A 26,446-nucleotide genomic window follows, 5' to 3' on the forward strand; every position below is an offset into this window, starting at 1 on the left:
AACCCTTGAGCTGTTTGTTGGGCTTTGAAGACCCACCTTGGTGAAAAGCCACTAAACTTCCTTCCTTCCTTGCTTGCTTTCTTTCATTCATTCCTTCATTCACTTACTTAACAGGGCGACCTCAAGAGCAAGACCTTCCTTGGCTCAGAGGTTCTGTTTGCCACCCAGGGACAAAAAGGCGGATGAAGTGATTTCCTTTTTTGGTAGATGGTGATGCACTTTCTGCATTTTCAGCAGCCCGGAGGATCTCACCAGGGAGATGGATGCCTCTGAACTCCCTGAACAGCCCCCCCCCGCCCCCCACTCCCACCCACCGTGTCTAGCGGTGGAGAAGCCCGGGGAGAAGGGCGGGAGGAGGACCGGCCGGCGGAAGGACCCGGGAGCCGCCCCAGTTCGGAGAGGCTCGGGTTCGGGCGAGTCTGCGGGAAAACCCTTCCCCCGGGGCGGGTTGGCGGCAGCGGCGGGGAGGAAGCAGAGGGCGGTGCGACACCGCCCCCGGGGCGGGCCCCGTGCGTGGCAGCCGGACCGCCCGCCCCGTCGCGAAGTTTCCAGGCTGCGAGCGCCGCCGGGCCGGCCGGACGTCCCCAGACCCCGGCCATGCGGCCGCTGCTGCTCCTGGCCCCGCTGGGCTGGCTGCTCCTGGCCGAAGCGAAGGGCGACGCCAAGCCGGAGGGTGAGGGCGCGGGCCGGGGCCCGGGGGGCGGGGGGTGGGGGGGCTGGTCTGGGGGCAGCTGGTCTGCACGGGAGGCCTGGGCTTCCGAGGGGATCCGGGTTCCGGTCACTTGGCCCCTGACTCGCTGGCGACTTGGACGAATCACTTCCCCTGTTGGGGCTGCGGTTCCCGCGTGGGTGCAGCCGGGAGGGGAGGGGCACGGAGAGGGTCAAATCGTAATAGCTCCCATAATAGTAATAACAGCAGCTCCTGTTTATGGAGCACTTACTATGGGCCAGGCAGCAGTGAAGCATGATCTCAACCCTCCGAAGTGTGCTCTGCTTTTATCCCCCTTTGCCCGCTGGGCAAACTAAGGCTCCAGAATCGATTCACTTGCCCAGGATTGCACAGCGGGTGGGCCTTGGAACCAGGAGTGACACACAGGTGTGTCTGGTTCCGTGGGAGCCACTGGGCATCCCCAGCCATGGGGGTGGGGAGTGGCATGGGGGGCCCCCACGGCAGAGCCATGTACACTTTTGTCGGGGGCCTCTGTGGTCTGCGCTGCCCCTGCTGGGTGGTGGGTCCTACTCGCTCCAGGTAGCACAGCAAGAAGCTGGCTCAGACAGGTGCGCTGACTGCCTAGGATTGTCCAGTCCTGGAACAATGGGTTGTTTGGTTCAGGATCTGCTGGACTCTGCATCTCATCATGTTCCTTCTCCAACCTCAAGGCAGATTGGATTTCAGAGTGTGCCCCACCATTCTGAGTGGGTGCTCCTGTCCTCCCCACCCCTCCCTCGGCCACCTCCAGGGTTGCCTGCTGAGCCTCTGAGAGGAGCTGGAGGGGGCAGGTTGGTAGTGTAGCAGACCCTCACCCGGGGAGAGGGTGGGAACTGCCATTTCTGAGTACTTCCTTTGTGCCAGGTTGTGCCCAAGGCCACACATCTCCCAGTGGTAAAGCCCGTGGTGACTGATTTCTGTGAAGCTTGGTGTTCTAGCCTGCAAACCGGGGGCCATGGTACCGGACGGAGTCCTAGTGCTCTTGCCAGGATTCCATGGGATGAGGCCCACTGGTGAGGGTTCAGCTCAATGCCTGGCCTATATAGGCTTTTTCTTTCTTGGACCCAGCACTGCCTGCTTTCCTGGAGTATCTCCGCAGGGTAGTGAAACAAGTCAAAAAAAAATCCAGTGAGGCAGGTGCTGAGCACAGGGCTGGGCTGGTGGTGTGTTCAAAAGGCCTGTGGCCTGGGTCTACTCACTGGTCGGGAGCCACGAGCCCTGTAATAGCCTTTGTTTCCTGGGCCTCTCTTTGCCCCGCTTCTGCTGATGTGGGCTCCGTACACCCCCAGACCATTCCAGGAGAGAAAACTCCCACTGCCCACAGCAAAGCCCCCAGAGATGAGTCAGAGGGACCAAATCAGTGACAGGGCTTCAGGTGCCCTGACCCCAGCAGCAGGTGGTGGGAGGGGACAGAGTAGACAGAAGGTAACCCCCACTAAGGGTGCAGGATCCAGTGTGTCGACGATCCAGGTAGAGCACCTGGCAGATAGTAAGTAGATAGTAGATTGATGGACAAGAAGTATCGGGTGGCCAGACATGGAGCTAATATCAAGCCACTCTCAAGTTGAGGCCCTTCGCTTCCCTTACTCCATTCAGACCCTTTTGATAAGTAAGGAATCATTAGCCCCATTTTGCAGATAGCAAGACTGAGGCCCCAAAAGGTTAAATACCTGTTCTCCAGTTGCTGTAGGTGGTTGGAGGTGGAGTCGTTGACTGGAACTCAGACCCACTTCTCGTGACCCCTGTCTGGGGGAGAGGATGCTGTTGCCTGGAGATCCTGTCTGGAGGAGCCTGCTCAACTTCCGCAGACCCAGCTGATGGGGGGACCCTCAGCCTGCTGGCTAGGACACTGTGGGAGGGTGGTTTGTCCTGCAGGCCCACTGACTGGTGTCAGGAGGGGGAGACACTCCAGCAGCCGCCAGAGAGGCCTCCTGGCAGCTTGCCCACCCCTGTACCCGAGCGCACATGGATTTGGCACATGGAGAGAAAGATGGAGTTTTCACTTTAGGGAGCTCCCAATTTTAGGGGAGGACACAGAGCTCCTCTCCCCAGTAGATGCCCAATATTATGGGGGAGATACAACCCTTCTTTTCCAGAATGCCCTGTGCTTGAGAAAGGGGACATTGCCTTATGCTGGGGGGGGGTCCCCAGACCAATGTGGGGGACAGAAAAAGGCTGTCAACAAAGCAACATCCAAACAAGCAAATTTTCATAGAGTTCGGAGCAGGAGAGTCCAGATGCCCCCTGATCCTTTCTCCCTTTTGTAGAGGCTTCTAGCTGATCACTGTCCTCTGCCTGGGCTCCCGCCTGTCCCTGCGGGCCTTGGTTTGGCCATGGAGAGGGAAGGACCAGCTGGAGCCTGGTGGCTGCCGTTCTGAGACTCCAGGAGGTCTATAGGGCGCGGGCGGGGGTTGTGGGTCGTGCTGTTCCACGCAGGGAATGGAAAGGTCCCAGGAGTCAGGCAGGCCCAGCTGGATGTGCGTGCGTGTGTGTGTGTGTGTGTGTGTGTGTGTGTGTGTTGGTGGGGGAGTGTCTGTGGACCTCTCAGGGGACTGAAACCCAGGAGAGTAACACTTGGCTCCTGGGCGCTGGGAATCCACATCTGCCATTCTGCCACACCCTGTTTATGGCTTCCGTTCAAGCCTGGGGCTCCGTGAGCCTGGAGGATGGGGGAGGAGCTTCATTCATCCCCACTCCCCAGAGAGCAGACTGGGGGGCTTCCTGATGGTGTCCACGGCCTTGTGTGGGCTGGCCCTGCTTGGGGAGGGGGTGGCGGGCATCAGCTGCAGCACAGCGCCCCAGGCCTGAGTTCTCAGCCTCGTCTTCAGACCCCAGAGAGGTGTCTTCCTACCCCCGCAAGGCCCCCGGGCTCAGCCTCTCCCCATCATTCTTGCTCTTGGGAAGGAAGACAGCTTTTCTGTATCCGGGACCCCTAGGGCAGCAGCTGGCCTTCTCTTCGGGGAGGTTCCCTAAAACAAGAACCCGTGTGGCCCCTACAGCCAGGACCTGCGCTAAGCACTTCACAGACTAGCACGTTCAGTCCTCACGAAAGTCTCTGGAGGAAGGTACTAGGGTTACTAGGACCCCATTTTACAGATGAGGAGACAGGCCCAGAGAGGCTAAGTTACTCACCCAGCAGTCTGTCTGCCATTCCGCCCTGCTCCCTCCCTCTCACCTCTGCTGATCCTGGAGCACAGCTTGTCTTTCTGGGGAAGCAGGCCAGGAGCCCTTAGGTGTCAGGCCTCACGCGGACCCTGGCTTTAGCCCCAGGCGGGTCTGCCGGACCAGCCAGAAAGCAGGGGGGCCGGGCCGGGCCCTGGTGCTCGGAACCGAATCCTCCACGGTGTTGCCGTGTGGCATGCCCTGCACACGCTCTGGCTGCCCGCCGTGGGACTGGAGCTGAGTGTCCGGCCACGTTGGGGATGCCTGATCGAGGGCGGCTGGACATGCTGGATTCGGTCCGCAGCGTTCCAGAATGTTGGACGGGGAAACGATGAGGTTGAGAACACGGACATTCGGAATTCCAGCTCACTCGCTTCTCACTTCAAGCTTCTGTGACCTTCGGCAGGGTATTTAGCCTCTCTGTGCCTCAGCTTCCTCACCTGCACAAGGGGGGATAGAAATATCACCGGCCACGTGGGATGTTGATCGTTAAGTTTGATAGCAAACGTGACACACTTCATGTAGTAGGTGGCATCTGGTAAGGGCTCAGCCAATGACAGTGCACACCAGACATCCTGAGTCACACTCAGTCCCAGCCACGGGGAGGGGGAGGGAGGCCAAGGAGATGAAGATGTGAGCCTGGCCCAGCAAAGGGAGAAGGGGCAGGTTTGTAGTGGTTCATCACCCGCTGAGCACGCCGATGGCGCACCAGATAAGGGGAGGGGATGACAGGGCTTCATGGAGGATCAAGGCCTCTTTAGGAGGAGGAGTGAGTTGTGCAGGCAGGACAAGGGAATGGGGCAAAGTCTGGGTTCAGTGAGACAGCTTTCGTGGGGGTGGGCAGTGTTGAGAGGTAATGCCAGGGTCCCTTGGGGGAGGGACCTGCCTGGAGTTCTCTTGCTGTGAGCCACCCCCAGGCCCCTCATTGGAGCCCAGAGTCAGGACCAGGGGACGGGCTGGATCAGAGGTTCCGAATGTGGCTGGCCTCAGAAATTACCCGGGAGATGTAGGAAAAATCCAGACTTACTTCTGGGCCCATCTCGAGCCTCTGGTCCTGGGGCCCAGGAGTCTGGAGTTCACAGTGTCCCTTGTGATGCTGATATGCAGGCAGGTTTGGGACCTCTGGACTGGGTGATCTTTTCGAGTCCTCGGCCAGGGAAGCAGGCACTAGATTTGTGAAGGCCCTGGTGGAGCGCCTGGCAGCACCAGGGAAAATAGAGAAGAGGCAGGCTGAGTTGCTGGGGAGGGTCCAGCGTGGCCTGGGGCCCTCTCCTCCACCTCAGCGAGGGTTTCTTCAGACAGGTGGAGACACAGAGAGCTGGTCACTGTCCCAGGCCTGGGCATTGCATGCACAGGTTAAGAGAAGGGATTCTGGGTCCAGGCTTCTGTGTCCACCTCCTGGTGCTACCACTTCCTGGCTCCCTTGGGCAAGTTACCATTTCCGAGCCTTGGTTTCTAACTGTGGAGTGGGGCGTTAGGACCAGTAAAGGGCTTAGAACCAAGTACGGTTTGTCGAAGGTGTTCAGTAAAGGTTAGCCATCTTGTACCGTGATTTGGTAGAGGGAACTCAGAAAAGGAGCCTCAAGATGCCCACCCCATCCCCTTTGCCCTCCCCCTGCATCCTGACTTCAGGAGCCCTGATCCAGCACCTGACACAGACACACATGCTGGCTTTTTCCATCCATGAAACGTGACACTTTTCCTGTCCCCAGCAGCCCCTGCCAAGGACAGGAGGGCCTCAGAGCTGGCGAATCGCCTCTCCTCACTTGAGCGGGGAGACTTAACCATCCTGGCAAGAATTGGGGGAGCCTTTCCTCAAGTGTGAGCAGCACCCCGCTTTCCTGGTCCCCAGGGTCAGGTGGTGAGGCCTCCCCTCTCCACACCTGCCTAGTGAATCCACCCCAGGTCTTTGGGCCCACTTCCAGTGGATTCCTGCCAAAACCTGCTGGGCTGTCCCCTGCTCTGGGGCCTGCAGCCTGCCTAGCTCTGCCCAGCAGGACCCCTTTGTTCTTTCAGCCCGGGCCCCTCTTGCTTTCACAGAGTGGGGGTGTAAGGGAAGGCCTTACTTGCCTGTGTTGGGTGGGTCTGTTCACCCAGAAAAGCATTATGTCCTGGACCCCAGTGAAAACAGTCATGAGCGCTGCAAATGGGTGTGTGGGGGGGTGGGGGGTGGGGTCCTGCCTCTAAGGAGGAGAGAGGTCAGGAGAAATCTGAGAAGGCTTCATAGAGGTGGTGGCAGGAAAGGGGTGTCCCTGTCACTGGCCCTGGGACCTGGAGGAAGATTAGGGAAAGGGTAGAGAGAGGGGGAGCTGGGGCAGAAGGGGAAGAGCCCAGTAAGGTGAGCCGCCTGGCTGGGGGAGGGCCCTCTCAGTGGAGGGAATGAGTATGTCACTGGGCCAATCAGGGAGGGCCTTGAATGCCAGGGCAAGGTGTTAGCCTCTCACTGATCAGTTCTTGAAGTAGGTACGGTGGTCTCAGTTACCCACGGGCAACCACGGTCCGGAAGCAGATGATCCTCTTTCTGAGGACATGTCAGTACTAGCCTACGTCACAATGCTACATCTTCATCTTATTTCCTCTTGTCCTGTAGTGTGTGTGGGTTTTTTTTGTGTTTTTTTTTTTGTTTTTTTGAGAGAGAGTGCTCGCACAAGCTGGGGGGAGAAGGGGAGGGGGCAGAGGGAGACGTAGAAGCAGACTCCCCACTGAGCAGGGAGCCAAATGCCGGGCTTGATCCCAGGACCCTGAGATTATGACCTGAGCGAAGGCAGACACTTAATGGACTGAGCCACCCAGGTGCCCCTTGTCATATAGGGTTTTTACATCTCACACCATCACAAGAAGGGGAAGTTCAGTGCAGTAAGGTATTTTGAGAGGCCCCATTGCTACAATGTTTATTCCAGTATATTGTTATTATTGTCCTATTTTATATGGCTAATCTCTTATTGTGCCTGATTTATAATTAAACTGTATCATAGGTGTGTACCTATAGGAAAAAAAATAACATATATAGGGTCTGGTACTCTGTGGTTTCAGGCATCCACTGGGGGTCTTGGAAGGCATCTCCCATGGATAAAGGGGGGACTACGGGGCTCGAACTCATAACCCTAAGACCAAGAGTCGTGTGCTCTACTGACGACCGAGCCAGCCAGACGCCCCTACTGTACTATTATTGTCCCTATTTTACAAAGGGGAAACTGGAGCCCAGAAAAGTCACGGACTTGTCCAAGGTCACAGAACTGGTAAGAAGCAAAGCTAGGATTCTGACCGGGCAGGCCAGCTACAGAGCCTTTACTTCTCAGATAACACAGCTTCAAATTGTGATCTGGAAGGGACTGTCCCAGGGCTCCCAGAGAAGCTGTCTGGGGAGTTGTTTCCAGCAGGTTCTATTGCAGAGGTTAAGCCACACTACAGAGTCTGAGAGAGGTCTCTTGTTAAAAAGGTAGAAGCTAAGGATTTATTTCTTTTCTTTCTTCTGTCTCTTTTTTCTTTTTTTCAAGATTCTCTTTATTTATTTGAGAGGGAGAGCACGAGCAGTGGGAGTGGCAGGCAGAGGGAGAGGGAGAAGCAGGGAACCTGACATGGGGCTCGATCCCAGGACCCTGGGATCATGACGTGAGCCAGAGGCAGACCCTAACTGACTGAGCCCCCCAGGTGCCCCAAAAGCTAAGGATTTCAAGTCGGTTTCCACTTAGGATCCACTCATAGGTTCTCCCGTGGTGGCCGAGTGAGGCTCAGCAAGAAAGACCATTGGGATAGATGAGCAGGGTGTGCCCTGGGCGCAGGTACGGAGAGCGGTGGCCATCCCTGGGCCCCTGTCCAGCATTGGCCAGAGAGGTCCTCCTGGTGTTCGGCATTCAGGGCGAATCCTTGCCTCTGCCCCTGTGCAAGGCCAGAGCCCCCTAAATCCAGAGAGACCCAGCCCCACAGTGCAACGTGCAGACAGCTCTGCTCTGGACACCTCCTGTCATGCCAGTCCGTTCGCAGGTGGATGGGACCCTGGGGGAGAATCGGGAGACCTGGGTTCTGACCTTTGGCACGTCCTTCCTGCCTGGGCCTTGGGCCCTTGTCTATAATGGGTGGACACGAGGACACATCTTGCTGGGATTTGACACATCTGGGAACAATGACCTGCTCCTGCCTGTCGCCCCTCCTCCTCCAGTGCAGTTCACCACGCCCTTCTCTGTCCACAGACAACCTGTTAGTCCTCACGGTGGCCACGAGGGAGACTGAGGGTTTCCGGCGCTTCAAGCGTTCAGGCCAGTTCTTCAACTACAAGATCCAGGTAAGGGGCTCCCCGGGGGGGAGGGGGGCAGGACAGCCAAGGGGTGGCGGGAGAGTCCAGGAGCTGGGTTTTTGCCCTTCCCAAACTGATGAGGGCCACAGGGAAGGCTTCTGGAAGCCCAAAAGATGAGGATGAGTTAGGAAAAGCAAGAGGGGGAGAACGTAATCAAAGTCTGGGAGGTGCTGGAGATGGGAGAGTGGGGGAAGTGAGACAGGAGGATTATGTGGCCGTGCTCATGCCAGGGTGTGTGTGTGTGGCTGGTTTAGAAGGCAGGGCCAGGGAACCAGCATTTGCACCAGTCCCCCCAGGTGATTTTGGGATGGCCATAGTCTAGAGATCGCACATGTGTAAACACCGCTCTAAAGAAACCCAGGCCAATGCCCAGTCTGCTTGGTGTCCTCTGTGTGCGGTGTGCGGGGCTTAGCCCTGTAGGGAGACGTTCCTCCATTTACCTGAGTGTGCCGAGTGCCTCCTCCTGTCAGGCACAGTGGTAGGCGCTGGGAATAAAATGGTGGACAAGGAAGACCATGGCACTGCCTACACAGCTTACAGTCTAGTGGCATTAAGCCAGAAAGAAAATGGATTAGTTCACATGAATGCGGGTTGAAGCAGAGGGTTGCTTCAGGCATAGTTGGATCTAGGGGTTCAAGCTCCATGATAAGGGCTTCGTCTTTCCATCTCTAGGTCCCGTTGGTCTTCATTTGCAGACATGCTTTCTCTGCATGGTGGCAAGATGACCACCAGCCATAGACCCACATGCCCCAGCTTCTCAACCTCAGCAGAACTAGACAGCCTTTCCTTAGTTTGAACAGAAGAGTCCCAGGGAAGACTCTGATAGGCTGTGCTTAGGTCACGTGCTCAAACCCATAGTTCCCGGAAGGATGGAACACACTGATTGGTCGGGTGTGGTCACATGACCTGACCCCCCTCTCCCAGGCCAATCAGCTTCACATACTTTGTAGAATGGTTTCCCCATAGGTGCTGGACAGACAGAGGCAGAGATGGGCACTGTCCAGGTGGGGGTGGAATTTTGGCTGGCGAGATAGTTCTTTGTCAAAAGCCCACGTTAAGGGGCCTTTCTCTGCAGGCACTGGGCCTGGGAGAGGACTGGAGTGGGGAGAAGGGATCGTCGGCTGGTGGAGGGCTGAAGGTCCGGCTGCTGAAGAAAGCTCTGGAGAAGCACGCGGACAAGGAGAACCTGGTCATTCTCTTCACAGACAGGTAGGTAGCTGGGGGCCTCCTGGGCAGGGCCCCTCAGCAGAGAGATGGAATATTCTAGAATGAGGCCCTTGCAGAATAAGGGGGAGGAGGGGGGATCACTCCAGCTAAGGTTGTCTATAGTGTTTTGGGGGGGTCTGTGAGCCCAGAAAAGACCATTCCCATTGGTGGTGAGGAGGTGGGCAAGGGGGCCTGCTCAGGTCGGGTGAGCCATGCTTCGAGCATGAGGAGGGCACCAGGGTGGGGACCATCTGTCTGCCCAGGGTGGGGTGGAAACACTGCAGGCCAGGCCGGAGACAACAGGGCAGATGCGTTTCCCAGGGGTGGCACGGGAGGAGGTGCCCTCGTGAGCCCCTGCTCACCTCTGCCCTGCTCCCGATTCCCCCGGGTCCGGCCACAGCTACGACGTGGTATTTGCATCGGGGCCTCGAGAGCTCCTGAAGAAGTTCCGACAGGCCAGGAGTCAGGTGGTCTTCTCGGCCGAGGAGCTCATCTACCCGGACCGCAGGCTGGAGACCAAGTATCCGGCCGTGTCCGACGGCAAGAGGTTCCTGGGCTCTGGAGGTGAGGAGCCTGGGTGCAGAGAGCATGGCGGGGCTGGGCGGGCTCCAGAGGGGTCCATCCACTGCCATCAGGATGTCCCCCTGCATTCGGCCTCATCTCGTGAACAGCCACCCATCCGCACAGGGGAAAACCAGAGTCACCCCTGAATGTCCTCCCTCGGCCCCCCCACCCCTCAGTCCGTGAGCCGGTCACGCCACTCCCACTTTGAAAGACCTCTCGACTCCACCCTTGAGTCCACCCCGACTGTCACTGCCTCACTTGGCTCCTGGCCGTTTGTAGTAGTCTCCTGCCTGCTCTGCCAACCTCTACCCTCACCCCTGCTAGGCCATTCTCCATCCAGCAGCCAGGCACAAATCCACACACATCACTCAATGGCTTCTTATTGCATCGAGACTAAAACCTGTATTTTATTCCGGATTCCTCTGTCCAGCCACAGAAGAGGGTCCGCCCCCCCGGCAGCCACATTTCCCCATTGGCCGAGAGAGTTAGCACCGTCTAGATGGCCTGGTCCTGGCCCGGGGCTGGCAGTGTTCTCCCTTTCCCTGGCTGGCCCCTTCTCCCCTTTCTCTTCTCTCCTTACCCATCTGCACTGTGGCCAAGGTGCCATGTGGGCTTTTTTCTCTGAGCCCCCATGCACTGAGTGACCGTGGCCCAGCCCCTGCCCTTCTCTGGGCCAAGTTTCCCAGATACCTATAGAAAGGGGGCTCCTGGCCTCTGCCCCACCAGCTATGCTCTCCAGGGACTCCTGGTCTGATCCATTTGTTCACCACCTTTGTGGCGCTCACCACCTGAGCTGGGGCAGGTTAGTGGGCACCGTGATCTTTCTCTGTGAGCTCAGTGGGAACTTGTCACCAAGTGGCATTCGCTAGCAAGGCACTTTCAGCTTACGGACACTACCTCCGCTCAATCCAGGAGGACTTCTAAGAGAAGGTGAAGGAGAGGGAGGTGAATGAAAGTGGATGCTGGGACGAGGCTCCTGACTTGGAGGCCGGAAGCTAAGTGTCTGTCTTTGTGTGTCCCCCACCAACCTGCAGGCTTCATCGGTTATGCCCCCAACCTCAACAAACTTGTGGCCAAGTGGGAAGGCCAGGACAGTGACAGCGACCAGCTCTTTTATACCAAGATCTTCTTGGACCCAGAGAAGAGGGTAAGGGCCAGCGGGGGGCGGGGGCTGGGGCATCTTAATGCTGGATCTTGATGCTGCAGTGGGAGCAGCGCCCCTGAGGCCTGACCCCCTGGGTCAGGCATTGACACCCCCATGCATCCATTCACCGATTCACCGAGGTATTCAGCAGCTACTTATTGGACGCCTGTGTGTGAGATGCTGTCAGGTGCAGGGTTGGGATGTGGCAGTGAACGAGACAGTTGGGGTCTCCACCCTCATGGACCCTCAGGTCGGGGAGACAGGAGTTTATGACCTCACGTCTGTAGTGATGGTGTTGAAAGGAGCCGACAGGCTGAGTTGCCCCTGCCCCACCCTGCCTGGGGGGCTCCTGGGGGGCTGACGAGGTCTTGGCCGGACTTAAGCCCCGACCTCCGAGCCTATCTTCAGGAGAGGTCATCGAGGGGACTGAAGATGGCAGGTCTGGACCCATGTTGCCCCAAACCAGCCAGTGTCCTCTGGGCAGGCAGGAAACTCAGGGAGTCCTTGGAGGGTCAGGATTCCTGGATTCTGCCCTGCTTATCTCCCCAACCCCTATCCATGCTGTGCTGTGTGACCTAGGGTGAGTCACTGCTCCTTTCTGGGCCTCGGTTTTTGTCATCCACGAAATAATGAAACGAAGCGGTTGGACTTGTGCAGTCGAAATGTGAACTTGATCTCTAAACTCAGTCCTTCCTCCTCCTTCGTCTTTGCCTCCAGTGACATCACTTGCAGAAGCTCATGGTCCCAAACATAAAAGTGGAGCTGCTCCCTATGGGATGAGGGCCAAGCCTAGGGTTCCACTTGTCTTCCTTGGCCTGGCTTAGGGCTCCATGAGACACAGTTGAATCTTGAAGAGGCAACATTGCGCATGAACAGGGAACCTCAGGGCCAGGCTCCTGGGGTTCAAATGCCAGCTTAGGCAGTTATTAGCTGTGTGACCTTAGCCGAGTTAACCAACCTCACTGTGCCTTATTTTTTAAATCTGTAAAATGTAGTGCTGGTGGTACTTTCACATAAGGATGTTGTGTGGATTAAATTAATTAATGTATTTGTAGTACTTCGTGATTGACAGTAAAGGAAAAATAAGCATTTGTTGTCATCGTGGTGATTGTGCTTGAACCAGCTGTTTCCCTTAGATGCCTTCCAATTCTGAAAGTCCCTGGACCAGCAGATCCTAGGGCTACCAGCTGCCCCGGTGTGACAGGGCAGAGTGGGTGTGGGGCGAGGAGATGGCAGAAGTGGGAGGACAGGCTCCCCACACTCAGCGTGATGGGGCCCCATCCCCTGCCAGGGCCTGTCCCTACTACATCCTGGTGTCCCCTTTCCTGCAGGAGCGGATCAACATCACCCTGGACCACCGCTGCCGTATCTTCCAGAACTTGGATGGAGCTCTGGGTGAGCAGCCCCCACGGGCTCTCTGGCCACTGTGCTGGGAGGTGGCCTGCCCACATCCGAGGTCCCCAGCGGCCACCTGGATGTCCTGGGGCAGAGCTGTGTTTCTCTGGGGGTGGAGAAAGGAGGGCCAAGAGGTCAGTCTAAGAGCCTGCGGGACACCAGGGCAGGAGGCAGCCGCTCAGCCTGGGAGCAGCTGGGCGTTGCACACCACGGGTACCTGTCCCCTGCAGCCCTGGTTCTTACAGGTGAGCATGCTCCCCTCCTTCCCTGCCCTCCCACCTCCCAGGTGAAGGCTTCCTGGGCTCGCATGGGGACTGAGCTGACAGGAGGGCAATGGATGGCTTGGGAAGCAGAGAGGCTGCCTGGTCCTTAAAACCAGAAACACTCTGGGGCTGGCCCCAAATCCATGGCTGGTGATGACATTCCTTTGTCTTCCTGGGTGACCTCGGACAAGTTTTCCTTACACACACACACACACACACACACACACCTCTTAGACACACACGCACACACACACTCACACCCCCCTCTTAGACCTCATTTTCCCATCTTTGGAAAGGAGTAGTTAGACCCAATAGCTGATTGGTGATTTTATGGGGTAAATGGAATCTTATTGTTTGAGAATCTAATGAACACTATGACTCCTTTCTTGGGAAGGTGCAGAAGCATCCACACCCTTTTGTCTGTGGCTTCTGGGAGTGCATGGACCTACATTAAGAAGCCTGGTCCAGAACACTTTTGGGGAAGCCAGGAACTTGCGTGGAGGGCCCCCCTCGCATGACCACCCACACAGAAGGCCTCCCTCCCCAGTGTCTTCCAGGCCTCTGATGAGAGGCCCCTCTGCATTTGTAACTGTTGGACAGGCAGTTTCCTCCTGCTGTCTAATGGGGTCAGAGCAAGAGGGTTAGGGTCCTGCGGGAGGAACTCTCTCCACCAGGACAGGATCTGTCCCCCACCGTGCCCAGGACTTCCCCTTGGGCTGGCGTATTCTCAGTACTCTCTGCATGCCTGTCAGAGTGGCTACCGCCAGGCTCTGTCCCAGGGCTTCTCTGAGCTGGAGCTGGGGCTGGGGCTGGGGCTGGGATGTTTCAGGTCTTTGCTTTGTCCCCTTCCCTGCTTCTGGCTCCAAGAAGTTACAGTAAATACTAGGGGTTGCTGTGGATTCCGTGTGCTGGGCATGGTGCTAAGTGCTTGCCCAATATGGACTCCTCCCACTCTTACCCCCATTTCACAGACGAGGAAATTCGAGGCTCAAAGAGGTGGTGTTAGTAGCCTGGAACATGCCCTGGGTGGGAGCTAGGATTTGAGCTTGGCCTCTGGGCCTGATGCTGGATGTGTCTGTGCTTTCTGACCCCCAGATGAGGTCGTGCTCAAGTTTGAGATGGGCCACGTGAGAGCGAGGAACCTTGCCTACGACACCCTCCCGGTCCTGATTCATGGCAATGGGCCTACCAAGGTAGGGAGAGGCCCCAGCCCACGGGGAAAGAGCGAGAGAGGGGCCAGACGCCTGAGTCTGCTCTCACCATGACCCCACAGCTTCTCCTTGGGGTCAGGGCCCCCTGGGCCCCATTGCCACCTTGCTGCCTCTGTCCTCGCGTCTAGTTCAGCGTGGCGCCTTGTCTCCTTGCTGTGGTGGTCAGTGATGTTCATCCCTGCTCAGCCACCGGACACAGAGGAGGTCACTGTCCCCATCAGGGTCTCAGCTGGGCCACCTGAGTCATCTGTACCCCTCCATCCCAGGGCAGACTTGTTTCTTTGTGCAACAAACATTTACTGAGTGTTTGCACTGGGATATAAGGCAGAGTCAGTCTTGAGAGGGACAGACTGGTTCCTGTGCTCCCGGGGCTCAGAAGGAGCTGGGGTGTAGGCCAGACCTCATGGGCCCTGGGGAACCAGCCCTGGCTCACAGCACACTGCTTCAAGTGTGGTCCTCGACCCCCTCCGTGCCCCCCCCCCCCGCTGCACCCCACCCCGTACCGTGTCGGAGTCATGTGGCCAGGAGAGAACAGGGCGAGTGTGAAAGCAGATTTCCTCACCCCGCTCCAGAGCTGCTCAGTGGGACTCTCTGGGGTGGGGAGCTGGGCAGCAAGCTACATTTTACAAGTTCCTGGCAGATCCAGAGGTGAAGGTACGGCAGAATGCCAAGCCCTCCCTCTGCCCTCAGAGCAGCTTTGGTGATCTCCAGGGGGACAGAACATTCTCTCCAAAACCTGCCCCAAATAAAGTCACATTCCTGCCTCGTTAGAGGGCTGGGGTGTGGGTACCCCAGGGGCCGATGGAGATGTGACTCAGTGGTTACAGATGGGTGGGCCTGGCCCGGACCCCACATCTCAGACCCCACGTCTCAGACCGCACGTTTCCCTACAGCTGCAGCTGAACTACCTGGGCAACTACATCCCGCGCTTCTGGACCTTCGAGACGGGCTGCGCTGTGTGTGACGAGGGCCTGCGTAGCCTCCAGGGCATTGGGGTACGGCTGCCGGGTGTGAGGGGCTCGGTCTCCTTGGATGGGGAGGAAGAGACTATTGTCTTTGGTGGGAGGTAAAGGGATCACCTTCCTGTCTGGGGTTCCATCTTCCTCTTCACCCAGGCACCTCTTCCTGGAAGCCTTCTCAGATTACACATTGCTCCAGCTCACACCCCACCCCCAGCCATGCCAAAGTTCTGGTTCCTTCAGCCTGAGTCCTCTCCTACAGCCCCCTCTCTTCTCACGGACCTTACTCCTCATTTATAGCTCACTTCAAACACATGCCAGCCAGGCTCTCTGACAGCAGGCCATCAGCCGGTCCTGGCTCCAAGTCTAGGCTCACTCTGCCCAGCTGGGACCTCCTCCTCCTGCTTCCTTCTGCTTCCGCGCCAGTCCCTGCTTTCTGCCTGCCTGCACAGGCTGCTTGGAGCTGCCTGGCCCAGGCCCCTTTCCTGCTAAGTCTGCACACCTCTGCCTCCGGCTCTGGGTCCCTCAGGCCACCCTAGGGGCTCAGCAGTGGCCCAGTGGCTGGACATTGCCAGCCCCTCACGCTGCCCCCCTCCCGATGCAGGATGAAGCTCTGCCCACAGTCCTGGTCGGCGTGTTCATCGAACAGCCCACGCCGTTCCTATCGCTGTTCTTCCAGCGGCTTCTTCGTCTCCGCTACCCCCGGAAGCAGATGCGGCTTTTCATTCACAACCACGTGAGTAGCAGGCCCTTGGTGGGGTCGCCGCGTGGCTGGGGTAAAGGCGGACCGGCTGGGTACAGGTGTGACCTTGGGTACATTCCTCAACCTTTCTGTGCTTCAGTTTTCTCCTCTCCTAAATCGGGAGAGAAGAGTGCCGACCACGGGGATTTGCTACAAGGGTTCAACAAGTGGGCACGTGGGATGCAGGGGCGCCTGCCATGGGGGAGGCACATGATAGGCACTCCTAGCTGTCCCTGCCTCATTCAGGCCCTCCTGATTTGATTCGGTGACAAATGGGTTTTCATGCCCTGCATACCTTCTGGGGAATCGGGGAGAGCCCTGAGGCCTGCTGCTTTGTGGGGAGCAGGCCCAGGCTCAGGATTCCCAGCTCCCTCCCTCTCCTCTCCTTCTTAGCTGGATAAAGTCTCAGCTCTGCTTTTGCTTATCCCAGTTTCCATAACTGGGATGCCAGGTAGACTCTCCAGTCCTACCTGTTGTCCAGGCTTTCTGTGTTGTCTTCCTTCACGTCCTCTTAACTGCCCCATCTAGTGTCACCCCTTTCTGAGACGTCTCAGCCCCGACAGTCTGCACCCCATGCCCGGGGCCCCACGCCTGGCTCTGCCTGGGCCACAGACATTCGTTCAGCTGTGCCACATGGAAACAGGAGAAGGGTGTGGACCCGGCCCTTGGGAGGCTCCTAGCTTCCCTGGAGACATGAAATAGCACAACCATGAATTCCGAGTCTGTGACTGGGTGTGGAAGAAGAGAGCTGTCACAGGCCTTCTTTGGGGTCCTTCTGTGTGCTCCGTCTGTCTTGTCGGCTCCTGACAATGACCCCACGAGGGAGGCACAATCGCCTTCCCATTTTACAAGGGAGGACACCAGAGCTGAGACAGGGGAAGTGGCTGGTCCAGGGTCACGCAGCTGACTGTAGCAGAGCGGGACTTCGCTCTAAATCCTGGGTTTGGTTCTAGGGTTCCCGCTCTTTCCACTTCCCCAGGCAAGGGGCCCGGGTATGGACTGTTGTTTTTCCAAGTGTGGCCCAAGGATCACCTGGAGCGTTTTGCAACGAAGCAGATCCCTGGGCCACACTCCAGACCAGAATAAATGACTCTGGATATGGGACCTGTGGGGTCGGGGGTGCTGTCCTAGTGACAGAGGCTCTTAAGAGGCCGGTGGGCCTGGCCTGGTCCAGGGAGGATGCTCAAGGATGGCTGGGGAAGGGCACTCCAGGCAGGAGGCCTGGCATGGGCAAAGGTCTGGAGGTAGGAGAGCCAATGGCCAACAGTGTGCGGGGAACGAAGGGGAGTGGCCTGCAGTCGCAGAGGGTGCTCCAGTCCTGGGGGGTGGAAGCCTGTGTCCCCATCCTCACCCTCCCGTCCTCCACCCCTAGGAGCAACACCATAAGGCTCAGGTGGAGCAGTTCCTGGCAGAGCACGGCGGCGAGTACCAGTCCGTGAAACTGGTGGGCCCCGAGGTTCGGGTGGCCAATGCTGACGCCAGGAACATGGGCGCGTGAGTTGGGGGCCAGTGCACCATGGTGTCTCTCTGACGGTGGTGGGCGTGGCAGGGGCGGGGGCTGGTCCCAGGGTGTCAGGAGCATCGAGCCAGATGCTATGTGTGTTCTCCAGCAAGTTCCTGCCCCTTTCTGGGCCTCAGTGTCCCCATCTGTCAAATGGGGAAATGCTCTCTGCCCTGCCCACCTGGGGGCTCCTGGGTGGGGCTGAGCAGTGTCATTTGGGTGCAGGAAGGAAATCAGAGAAAGAGGAAGAACTGGAGGGCCAGAAGTAGATAAATGCTGACAGAGACCATCTCTGATTTTTCCCTTATTATTCAAGCAAACAAACAAGTCATCTGTGTTGACCGTGGAAGAATTAGTCCAGATCCAAGGCTGGTGAACTTTTCTGTAAAGGACTAGGTAGTAAATCCGTGTGCATCGGCCCTGTGGTGTAGCATGATGGACGTGACTGTGCTCCAACAGAATTTTATTTATGGACCCTGAAATTTAAATTTCATATGGTTTTTATGTCACTTTAAGAAAAATTTTCCCCCCAACCATTTAAAACTGCAGACAGTCTTTAGCTCATGAGCTGTGCGATACCAGGCAGGGGGCTGGATTTGGACCGTGGACTCCACAGTTTGCTGAGCCCTGGGCCACATAAACAAAAAGAGCATACATTTGTAAGGCTTTCAGGCCAGGTCACCAAACTGCGCTTCGGAAGGGCAGAGCCAGTTTACCCCCTAGCCCCGGGCAGTGTAGGAACCTGTCAGGGGGCCGTGCTCTCCCCAGTACAGGGGTTTGCAGGGCAATCTGACACCAGCTGCTGAGTGAGCTCTGGGTGTTCACCTTGAGAGCCTAGTATAGTAGCCCACGGTCTGGGTCCCAACCTGCACCGGGGCTGGCCTGGCCCCTCTAAACACCCTTGGCTGGTTCCCTGTGGTCATGGATGGGGACAGGCCCGGAGAGCACAGCTGCAGGGCGCTCCGGGATCCTGGGTGAGGAGAGGATGGCGCCAGAGCCCCAGCCCCGCTGACCCCAGGTCCCCAACCTGCAGGGAACTGTGCCGGCAGGACCGGAGCTGTACCTACTACTTCAGCGTGGACGCCGACGTGGCCCTGACTGAGCCGAAAACCCTGCGCCTACTGATCGAGCAGAACAAGTGAGGCTTGTGGGTGGGCGGCAGCAGTCGGCCAGCAGGCCTTCCGAGCCCCGGCTCCCACTCCGGGCCCACCCTGCCATGCCTTCCTCGCCCGCCTTTACCTCGGCCTCCCCTCCTACCCTGCGCCTGCCCCAGCCTGGCAACCTCATCTTGGTCCAGGATGTTCCCTCCTCCCTGCTACCAGCCGCGCTGGCCCTCCCACCCTCTGCCCCTGGCTGCCCCGTTGGGAGGGGGCGGGGACCCTAGCTGGGCCAGCCCCCCGCTCCAGGCCCTGCCCCAGGGGGTGCTTGCGGGTTGAAAGGCCCTCATCCTCTCCTTCCCCACACCCAGTTAGATCTGCCCCAGACTCCCCGTGGGCCGAGGGACTCCCACTGAGGTGCTCCCTTCCTCAGGAACGTCATCGCCCCCTTGATGACCCGCCATGGGAGGCTGTGGTCGAACTTCTGGGGCGCGCTGAGTGCAGATGGCTACTACGCCCGCTCCGAGGACTATGTGGACATTGTGCAGGGCCGGCGTGTGTGAGTACCTGCGGGATGGGAACCCCCCCCTCTGTCTTCCCCCCAGTAGTCCTGTCCTTGAAGCCCTCGAATTCCTGCTGGACCCAAAGCGAGGAACACTGCAGTCAAACACATGGAAGGACTTCCTGACAATTATCCTGCACCCGTGTGCCCAAATCAGCACTGTTGTGCCCTCCCAGCCTGTGACTTCCCCTCCCCCGGGGCCTCGGCCCGCAGCCTGTGACCAGCCTGCGGCCCCCTCCATCCTCTTCTCTCACCCTTAGGGGCGTCTGGAACGTGCCCTACATCTCGAACGTCTACCTGATCAAGGGCAGTGCCCTGCGGGCCGAGCTGCAGCAGACAGACCTTTTCCACCACAGCAAGCTGGACCCCGACATGGCCTTCTGTGCTAATATCCGGCAGCAGGTTGGCCTGGGCTGGGCAGTCAGAGGAGGCCCTATTGATGGAGAAGGTAGTCTCTATCTGCCACCTTACGCCCTGGAGCTTCTGAGATGCCAGGGCCTGGTGGGGGGCACTTGGGGCACCAGGCGTGACGGCCGGCCCTTGTGGTCCGTGGGGATCATGTTAGTGGACCCAGTTTCTGCACCCCTCTATTTGATGTACATTTCCAATAGAGCCAAAACCCCCAAACTTTCCACCTAAATATACTCCAAGTAACGTGCCCGAGAGACACCCTTACCATGCCCCTGCACCCCACCCAATATGTTTTTGTGGTTATTTTTTTAAAAGTGACAGCATGATGACGTTTTCCCCATGTCCAAAACTTCAGGACCGGACACCATCCTTTGCTTTTACACGTTTGTTCTTTCATTGCCATTCGGTCCTCCAGGAAGCCCTCCTTGATTGTATCCCATGTCAGGCCTGGGCTGGGTGCTGGGGAGATGAGATGGGGTGACCCGCACTTGGTTCCCTGATCTCCAACTTAATGGGCAGAGGAGGCTGCAGCCGTGCCTCTCCTGGGCCGTGCATGGGACTGTGGGGGTGGGGGTGGGGGTAGGGGTCTCTTCCATCCGGCCTGTTCTCCCTAGGATGTGTTCATGTTCCTGACCAACCGGCACACCTTTGGCCGCCTGCTCTCCCTGGACAGCTACCAGACCAGCCACCTCCACAATGACCTCTGGGAGGTGTTCAGCAACCCCGAGGTGAGGCCCTGGCTGGATGGGCAGGGGAGGGAGAAGAAGGGACTCCAGTGAACCTGTGGGTTCAGCCTGAGAAGGGGTGGGGCCCCGTAGGCCACCGGCATTCCTCCACCCCAGGGACCCAGTTGGGCAGGGGAGGGCTCTTGAGAGGCAGCGCCATCTAGTGGAGGAGGAGGGACCAGGAGTCAGGCCTCCGTTGGTGGACCATCAGTTGAGCCTCTCAGTCTTTGGGGCTTCAGTTCTCTTAGCTCTAAAATGGGTATACTATCCCAGCCTCACTCACTTCTGAGGGTGTCGTGAAGGTCAGAGGAGGAGAAAGTGCTGAAATGTTCCTAGACGTTGTGAGCTTGTGGCTGACGTGGGTCCACACACACACCTGCACCCACATGCACGTACACAGGCAGACACCAGCCCCTGCAGGCGCACATTCACCCATATTGCACGGGGGAGGAACTGGGGGAGGAACCCCCTCTTGGAGCTTCCTGTGGAGTTGGGCAAGGGGTGAGCCCAGCTGGCCCAGGCCAGGCCTGAGGACCCCACCTGCATGCCCCCCCCAACCCACCCCCCAGGACTGGAAGGAGAAGTACATCCACGAGAACTACACCAAGGCCTTGGCAGGGAAGCTGGTAGAGATGGTAAGGACTGGGCACCTCTGGGAACAAAGGTGCTGGATTTACACCCTGCACCTGCTGTCGGGGATGAAGGACAGAGGGAGGAAACTAGCTGCCCCAGGGGAGGCGGGGAGGCACCTTTCTGGGCCTCGGCAGGCTTGGGCGAGGGAGTAGGTGGCAGGATGGCCCCTCCTCCTTTTGTCACTTCCCAGCTGGAGTCTGCAGGGGCCTTGGGACCTTGGGTTTCTCCTCGGCCCAGGCCCAGGTGAGAAAGAGGAAGAACATCCCCGAATGTGGTCTCAGCTGGGGACCAGGGGCCAGTAGCGAGAAACTGTGCACATTCCTGTCCTGGCCTTGCACCGGGAGCCCTTGGCTGAGAAGGGCCAGCACTGAGCTCTGCTTCCTTCCCCCTTTAGCCACTCGCAGACCAGGGCCTGGGGAAGGGCCTGGGCTGCATGAGGGGCCTTGCCCGTGGCGGCTGCCGCAGAGGGCTGTGGGGGCGGGGGAGGTGCTGCGGGGCCCCTCTGGACCCCTGTGACTGAGTCCCCGCCCTCCCCAGCCTTGCCCAGACGTCTACTGGTTCCCCATCTTCACGGAGGCGGCCTGTGACGAACTGGTGGAGGAGATGGAGCACTATGGCCAGTGGTCTCTGGGAGATAACAAGGTGGGCACAGTGCCTGGACTGGGGATGCGGGGAGGCCGCCCCTCCGCCCACGCCTGCCCTCCGGGCTCTTTCCCTGGCAAGCCAGCCAGCCTCTCTGGGACTCTTCAGATGGGTGCTCTGGCACTTAGGAGTGGGGGAGATTGAGAAATGGGATGGAGTGTGGGTCCCCAAGCTGCCGGGACCACGAGATGACTGGGAGCCTCCTTAATCTTGAACTGCTAGATTTCCAGTTCCTGGTTTGTTATTAGAATGATTTAGCTTCCTTTACGAGATTGGGTGTGTCATGGGGGAGGAACGAGCAAGTGTGGGATGAGGCAGAATTAGGAACATCAGTGCCATGTTCACCAGACAGCAGAAGCAGGGGGCATGTCGGGCTGAGAGGCTATGCGTTCCCCGGAGGAGGAATCCTATACCTGCATTCATCTTGGAAAGTTCAGGGAACATTTTTTTTTTTTTTTTTAAGAGGGGAAGGGGGCGCAGAGGGAGAGAGAGAATCTTAAGTAGGCTCCACTCCATGCTCAGCGTGGAGCCTGACGCACGGTTCGATCCCACAACCCTGAGATCATGACCTGAGCTGAAATCAAGTCGGACACTCAACCGACTGAGCCACCCAGGCGCCCCAAGTTCGGGGAGCACTTTTAAAGGCACATGAGCCCACGGGCCTGAGTGCCTCAGAGCCTGACTAACGTTTGACCTGGCAGCTGGACCTAATCCACGGGCTTTGGTGGCTGAGATAATCTCCAGAAGCCAGTAACTGGGATAGTCCAGGCTTTCTGGGGTCTGGCTGGCCCTCGTCCTCCAGGGCCCAGGTCAGCGCTGGGACTCTAGGCCCGACCTAACCCATGGCCCTCTGCACTGGTTTTCTCTGCAGTGTCACAAATTCCCACAAAGCTTCACAACTTCAAACCACACCCACGTATCCTCTGCGTGTTTCTGTGGGTCGGGAGTCCTCGTGTGGTTTAGCCGTATCCTCTGCTCGGGGTCTCACGAGGCTGCAGTCGAGATGTCAGCCAGGACTGGGGTCTCCTCTGAGGCTCGGGGCCCTACTCTGAGCTTCTGGGGCAGAACTGACGTCCCTGCTTCCTCCAGCTGGCAGGAGAGTCTCTCTCTTCAAGATCCTCGTTTAAGTGCCCACCTGGGACAGCCTCCCTTGTGATGAACCCAAAGTCAACGAACTAGTCACCTTACTTCTCTCTGCAGAGGCCCCTCACTTGGCCCCCTACCCTGACCTTTTCCCATCACATTCACTGGCCAGGGGGTGGGGGTCAGACAGCCCACACCCCAGGCGGCCGTCTTCGAACTCCGCTTACCACGCTCCCCTCGGTCGTGGTCATTTCCAGGACAGCCGCATCCAGGGTGGCTACGAAAACGTGCCCACCATCGACATCCACATGAACCAGATCAGCTTTGAGCGGGAGTGGCACAAGTTCCTGATGGAGTACATCGCCCCCATGACGGAGAAGCTCTACCCCGGCTACTATACCAGGGTGGGTGCGCCTGGGAGGCCACCGGGGTGGGGGCAGGGCTGGAGTGGCTCGGGAGGGGAGAGGGGGAAAGGGAAGAGGGCAGCCCCAGCTTGCAGGTGAGGCCTGGACGTTTGGTCTCCAGGTGGGTGTGCAGTCTCCTCCCATGGTTGGGGGAGTGGGGGGGCTCTGGAAGGAGTCCAAGATAGGGGCAGCCCACTTTGCCTCTGGCCTCTGACCGCACCCCTTTGACTCCTTCCTCCATGTCCTTAAATCCCTCCTCGGTAATGCCTTTGCGGGCCCCCCAAACGAGCCAGTGCACCCATCCCTCTCTCAGCTCTCCACTGAGAACCTGTTGACGGCCCCCTTTGGCTTTTGCCCTCCTTCCCTCCCTCACTGCCTCGTGCGCAAGCTTTTCTCCAGACCCCTGCTTCCACTGCCTGGGCCCTGCCCTCAAGCAATTGGCAGCCTGCCTAGTTGCCATGAAGGGTTGTAAGGATTTGGTTCACTCCTTCTGCCCTGCTTCCCTCCCCTCCTCTTCTCCCTCTCTCCTCTCCCTTTCCTTCCCTTCCTTCTGTCCTTTTTTACCGAGAACCTCCCCTAGGCCAGGCTCTGGGGAGCACCGCGTGAAACCCTGCCCTCCGAGAGCCAACATTCCCCGAGACCGGATGAGGGGCCCCTTCTGTGCACCCCGGCCTCTCCCGCTCTTCAGCGGCCCTGGTTCTCTTTCTCGCTCCCTTGACACAGGCCCAATTCGACCTGGCCTTTGTTGTCCGCTACAAGCCGGACGAGCAGCCCTCGCTCATGCCGCACCATGATGCCTCCACCTTCACCATCAACATCGCCCTGAACCGGGTTGGCGTGGATTACGAGGTGAGCAGCTTACAGGGTGGTTGAGGAGGCGGCGGGGCCCAAGGGGCCCGGTGCCGGAGAACCAGAGAGAAAGGGAAGGCCTCCGTGCTCGCGGAGCAGGGGCACAGGAGGTCAGAGGTCAGACTGCGTGGACCTGGGGCCTGCCTGCCGACTCTCGCCAGCTCTGTGGCCTCGGACATGTTTCTTAGGCTCTCGGTTTCCTCGTATCTTAGATGGGAAAATGTAGGGCGCCCTTCATAGAAACGCTATGAGAATTCCATGAGCTCATCCAGGTGAGTGCTTACGTGGATGCCCAGTAAGCACTCAAGGCCTGAGAGCTGTTTGTGATGATGAGTTTAGGGCTTCCGTCATTCTTGGAAGCAAGGGCTGCTTTCGGGATGGCGGGACGGGGTCAGTCCAGGTGTGGGGCTCAGGCTTGTGGCTGGACGGGAGAGCTGGGGAAACCAAGAGGATGGGGGGTGGAGAGGGGACAGTTCTGGGGGCCTCAAGGCCCCACGGAAGGCCTCTGGGTGTGATCACCTGGGGGGGCCATTCATTCATTCCTTTACTCATGCTACTATTTCTTTTTTTTTTTTTTTGAAGATTTTATTTATTTATTTTGACAGAGAGAGATACAGCGAGAGAGGGAACACAAGCAGGGGGAGTGGGAGAGGGAGAAGCAGGCTTTCTGAGGAGCAGGGAGCCTGATGCGGGGCTCGATCCCAGGACCCTGGGATCACAACCTGAGCCCAAGGCAGACACTTAACAACTGAGCCACCCAGGCGCCCCTTAAGCTATTTCTAAGTGTTTCGGGGACTCAGTCCTGGCCTGGCCACAGTGAAAGACACCCATACAAACACCTCTCATTTTTTTGGAGAGTTTACCATGTACCAGGGGTTCTCCTAGGGGACAATCCCCCCCGCCCCATGCCAGCCCCTGGGGACATCGGCAATATCTGAAGATATTTTTGGTTGTCACAACTGTGGTGGTGCTGCTGAGAGCTAGCGAGTAGAGGCTGGGCGCCCAGGACAGCCCCCCACTAAAGGAGAATTCCCTGGCCCCTGGCAATGATGGCTGAAAAACAGTACACATGTACTTAGTACCATCGAACCGCACACTTCAAAGTGTTTACGATGGTAAAGTTTATGTCACGTGTCTTTTTGGCCCAATTAAAAAGAAGAATTTTCTGGCCACAAATGTCCACAGTGCTGAGGTTGAGAAAGCCGTCCGTAAGCTCTTCCTCATCTCACTGAATTCTCATGACCCTGTGAGGTTAATGCCCATTTCCCAGAAGGGAAAACTGAGGCCTGGGTTGGTGACAAAGTTGGTAAAGCACGTAGCCGGCATTTGCCCAGGGCTGCCTGACTCCCAGGCCGGGCGTCCCAGGTGGGCTGTGCCGAGGGCCGCGGGGCACCCTCCCCCGCCCCTGGGGGAGCTTAGAAGAATCCCGGCGGTGGTGGGGGAAGGGACCTGCTTCCCCTTGGAGAACTGATACTTCCCGTCTTCCAGGGCGGGGGCTGTCGGTTCCTGCGCTATAACTGTTCCATCCGAGCCCCGCGGAAGGGCTGGACCCTCATGCACCCTGGGCGACTGACGCACTACCATGAGGGGCTCCCCACCACCAGGGGCACCCGCTACATCGCCGTGTCCTTCGTCGATCCCTAATCGGCCAGGCCAGGCCACCTCGGACCTCTTCCTCTTTGCCAACAACCACTGCCCAGCAGGACTCTGGGGCCTCGGGGTCCCAGCCTCCAGGCTCTTGGAGCCCCCATCGGAGAGACTCGGCCACAAGCCAGAGGCAGAGCCCACCTCCTCGGCTGGGGCTTTCATGGTGCTCTGGACCCTGCCCAGGGAGACACTGTTCCTGTTCATTGCTTTGTAGCAACTTGTCCTTTTCCCACCCGGCTTCCTGAAAAAACCCAGGCCTCTTCCTCTGCTTCTTCCGTGGGGGTGGGGATGGGGGGGTCCTTGAGCAGAACAGGTGCTTAGCCAGCTGCCCAGAGAGGCTCTAGGGGCGACAGGGCACCCCCGGAGCTCCTCCCAGGCAGAACCGCAGCCCCAGGACTTCTGCTTCGGGCCTCGGGGCAAACACAGAGACCTGGATCAGATTCAGCGCTCTCCCTGCCCCTGGGGACTGCTGAAGCCCCTTTCTCCATGGCTCCTGTTGTGGGAGCAGAACCTTGAGCCCTGGAGAGAATGACTCGGAAAATCTCCTGGGAGACGGGAAAGGTATCAATGCCACAGCTTTGTCCTCGGTGTGCGGGGAAGGAGTGAGACGCCCACACACTGCAGTGCGTCACCCTGTCCTGGATGCCTCCGGAGAGAGGGACAGATGGTCAGAAACAGGAGAGTTTCTATTAAAGGTCATTCAAACCACAGAGTGGGAGATGCTTGGGTGGGCGAGTGTGTACAGGGAGAGTGTCTGCAGGGAGACGTTTAAGAGCCCAGGGCTGCCCAGAAGGGCTGTGTCAGCAGACATGGTGACGTGTGTTTCCCAAACGCAGTCGTGTGTGATCCCTGTGTCGTCTGTGGATTCCGGAAAGCCTCACCCATGAGCCAGGCACAGGCCGCTGGGGCACACTTCATCCTCTCTCAAGATCTGCATCGAGTGTTCCCTCCTCCCTGAAGCCTTTGCTGAGCACCCTTCCCGCAAACAGGAATATTGGAGAACATAGAGCCCTGGTGGCCCCCAGCATGCCCTCGGCACACTCTGTGTCTAGCACTGATAACACTTTGGGGCGTTTGTTAATCATGAGGGCCAACGTCTATCCATCCCTTGCTGTGGGCTGGGCATTGTGAATGTCCAGCACCCAGCCCTCTGGGCTAGGGGCTGTCATTTCTTTTTTTTAAAGATTCTACTTATTTATTTGAAAGAGAGAGAACACGTACAAGCAGGAAGGAGAGGGAGAAG

At 58.1% G+C, this 26,446-nt stretch overlaps 1 protein-coding gene across 1 annotated transcript; it reads left to right on the forward strand.

Annotated features, from left to right (window-relative positions):
* The first annotated feature begins 514 nt into the window (after positions 1 to 514).
* PLOD1 (procollagen-lysine,2-oxoglutarate 5-dioxygenase 1) lies at positions 515 to 25,913 on the forward strand. Its single transcript, XM_081817493.1, has 19 exons — positions 515 to 673; positions 8,062 to 8,153; positions 9,241 to 9,374; positions 9,772 to 9,935; positions 10,970 to 11,082; positions 12,411 to 12,474; positions 13,833 to 13,930; positions 14,842 to 14,943; positions 15,512 to 15,643; positions 17,022 to 17,143; positions 18,184 to 18,288; positions 18,681 to 18,806; positions 19,070 to 19,211; positions 19,835 to 19,948; positions 20,515 to 20,580; positions 21,116 to 21,220; positions 22,561 to 22,707; positions 23,431 to 23,556; positions 25,045 to 25,913. The coding sequence occupies exons 1-19, from the start codon at positions 598 to 600 to the stop codon at positions 25,198 to 25,200; spliced, it is 2,184 nt and encodes a 727-aa protein (XP_081673619.1). The 5' UTR covers positions 515 to 597; the 3' UTR covers positions 25,201 to 25,913.
* The last annotated feature ends 533 nt before the right edge of the window (positions 25,914 to 26,446 follow it).

This window comes from Leptonychotes weddellii, chromosome 4 (genome assembly GCF_054177405.1).
Source record: "Leptonychotes weddellii isolate Sample4059 chromosome 4, ASM5417740v2, whole genome shotgun sequence".
In the NCBI taxonomy this organism is placed as follows: domain Eukaryota; kingdom Metazoa; phylum Chordata; class Mammalia; order Carnivora; family Phocidae; genus Leptonychotes; species Leptonychotes weddellii.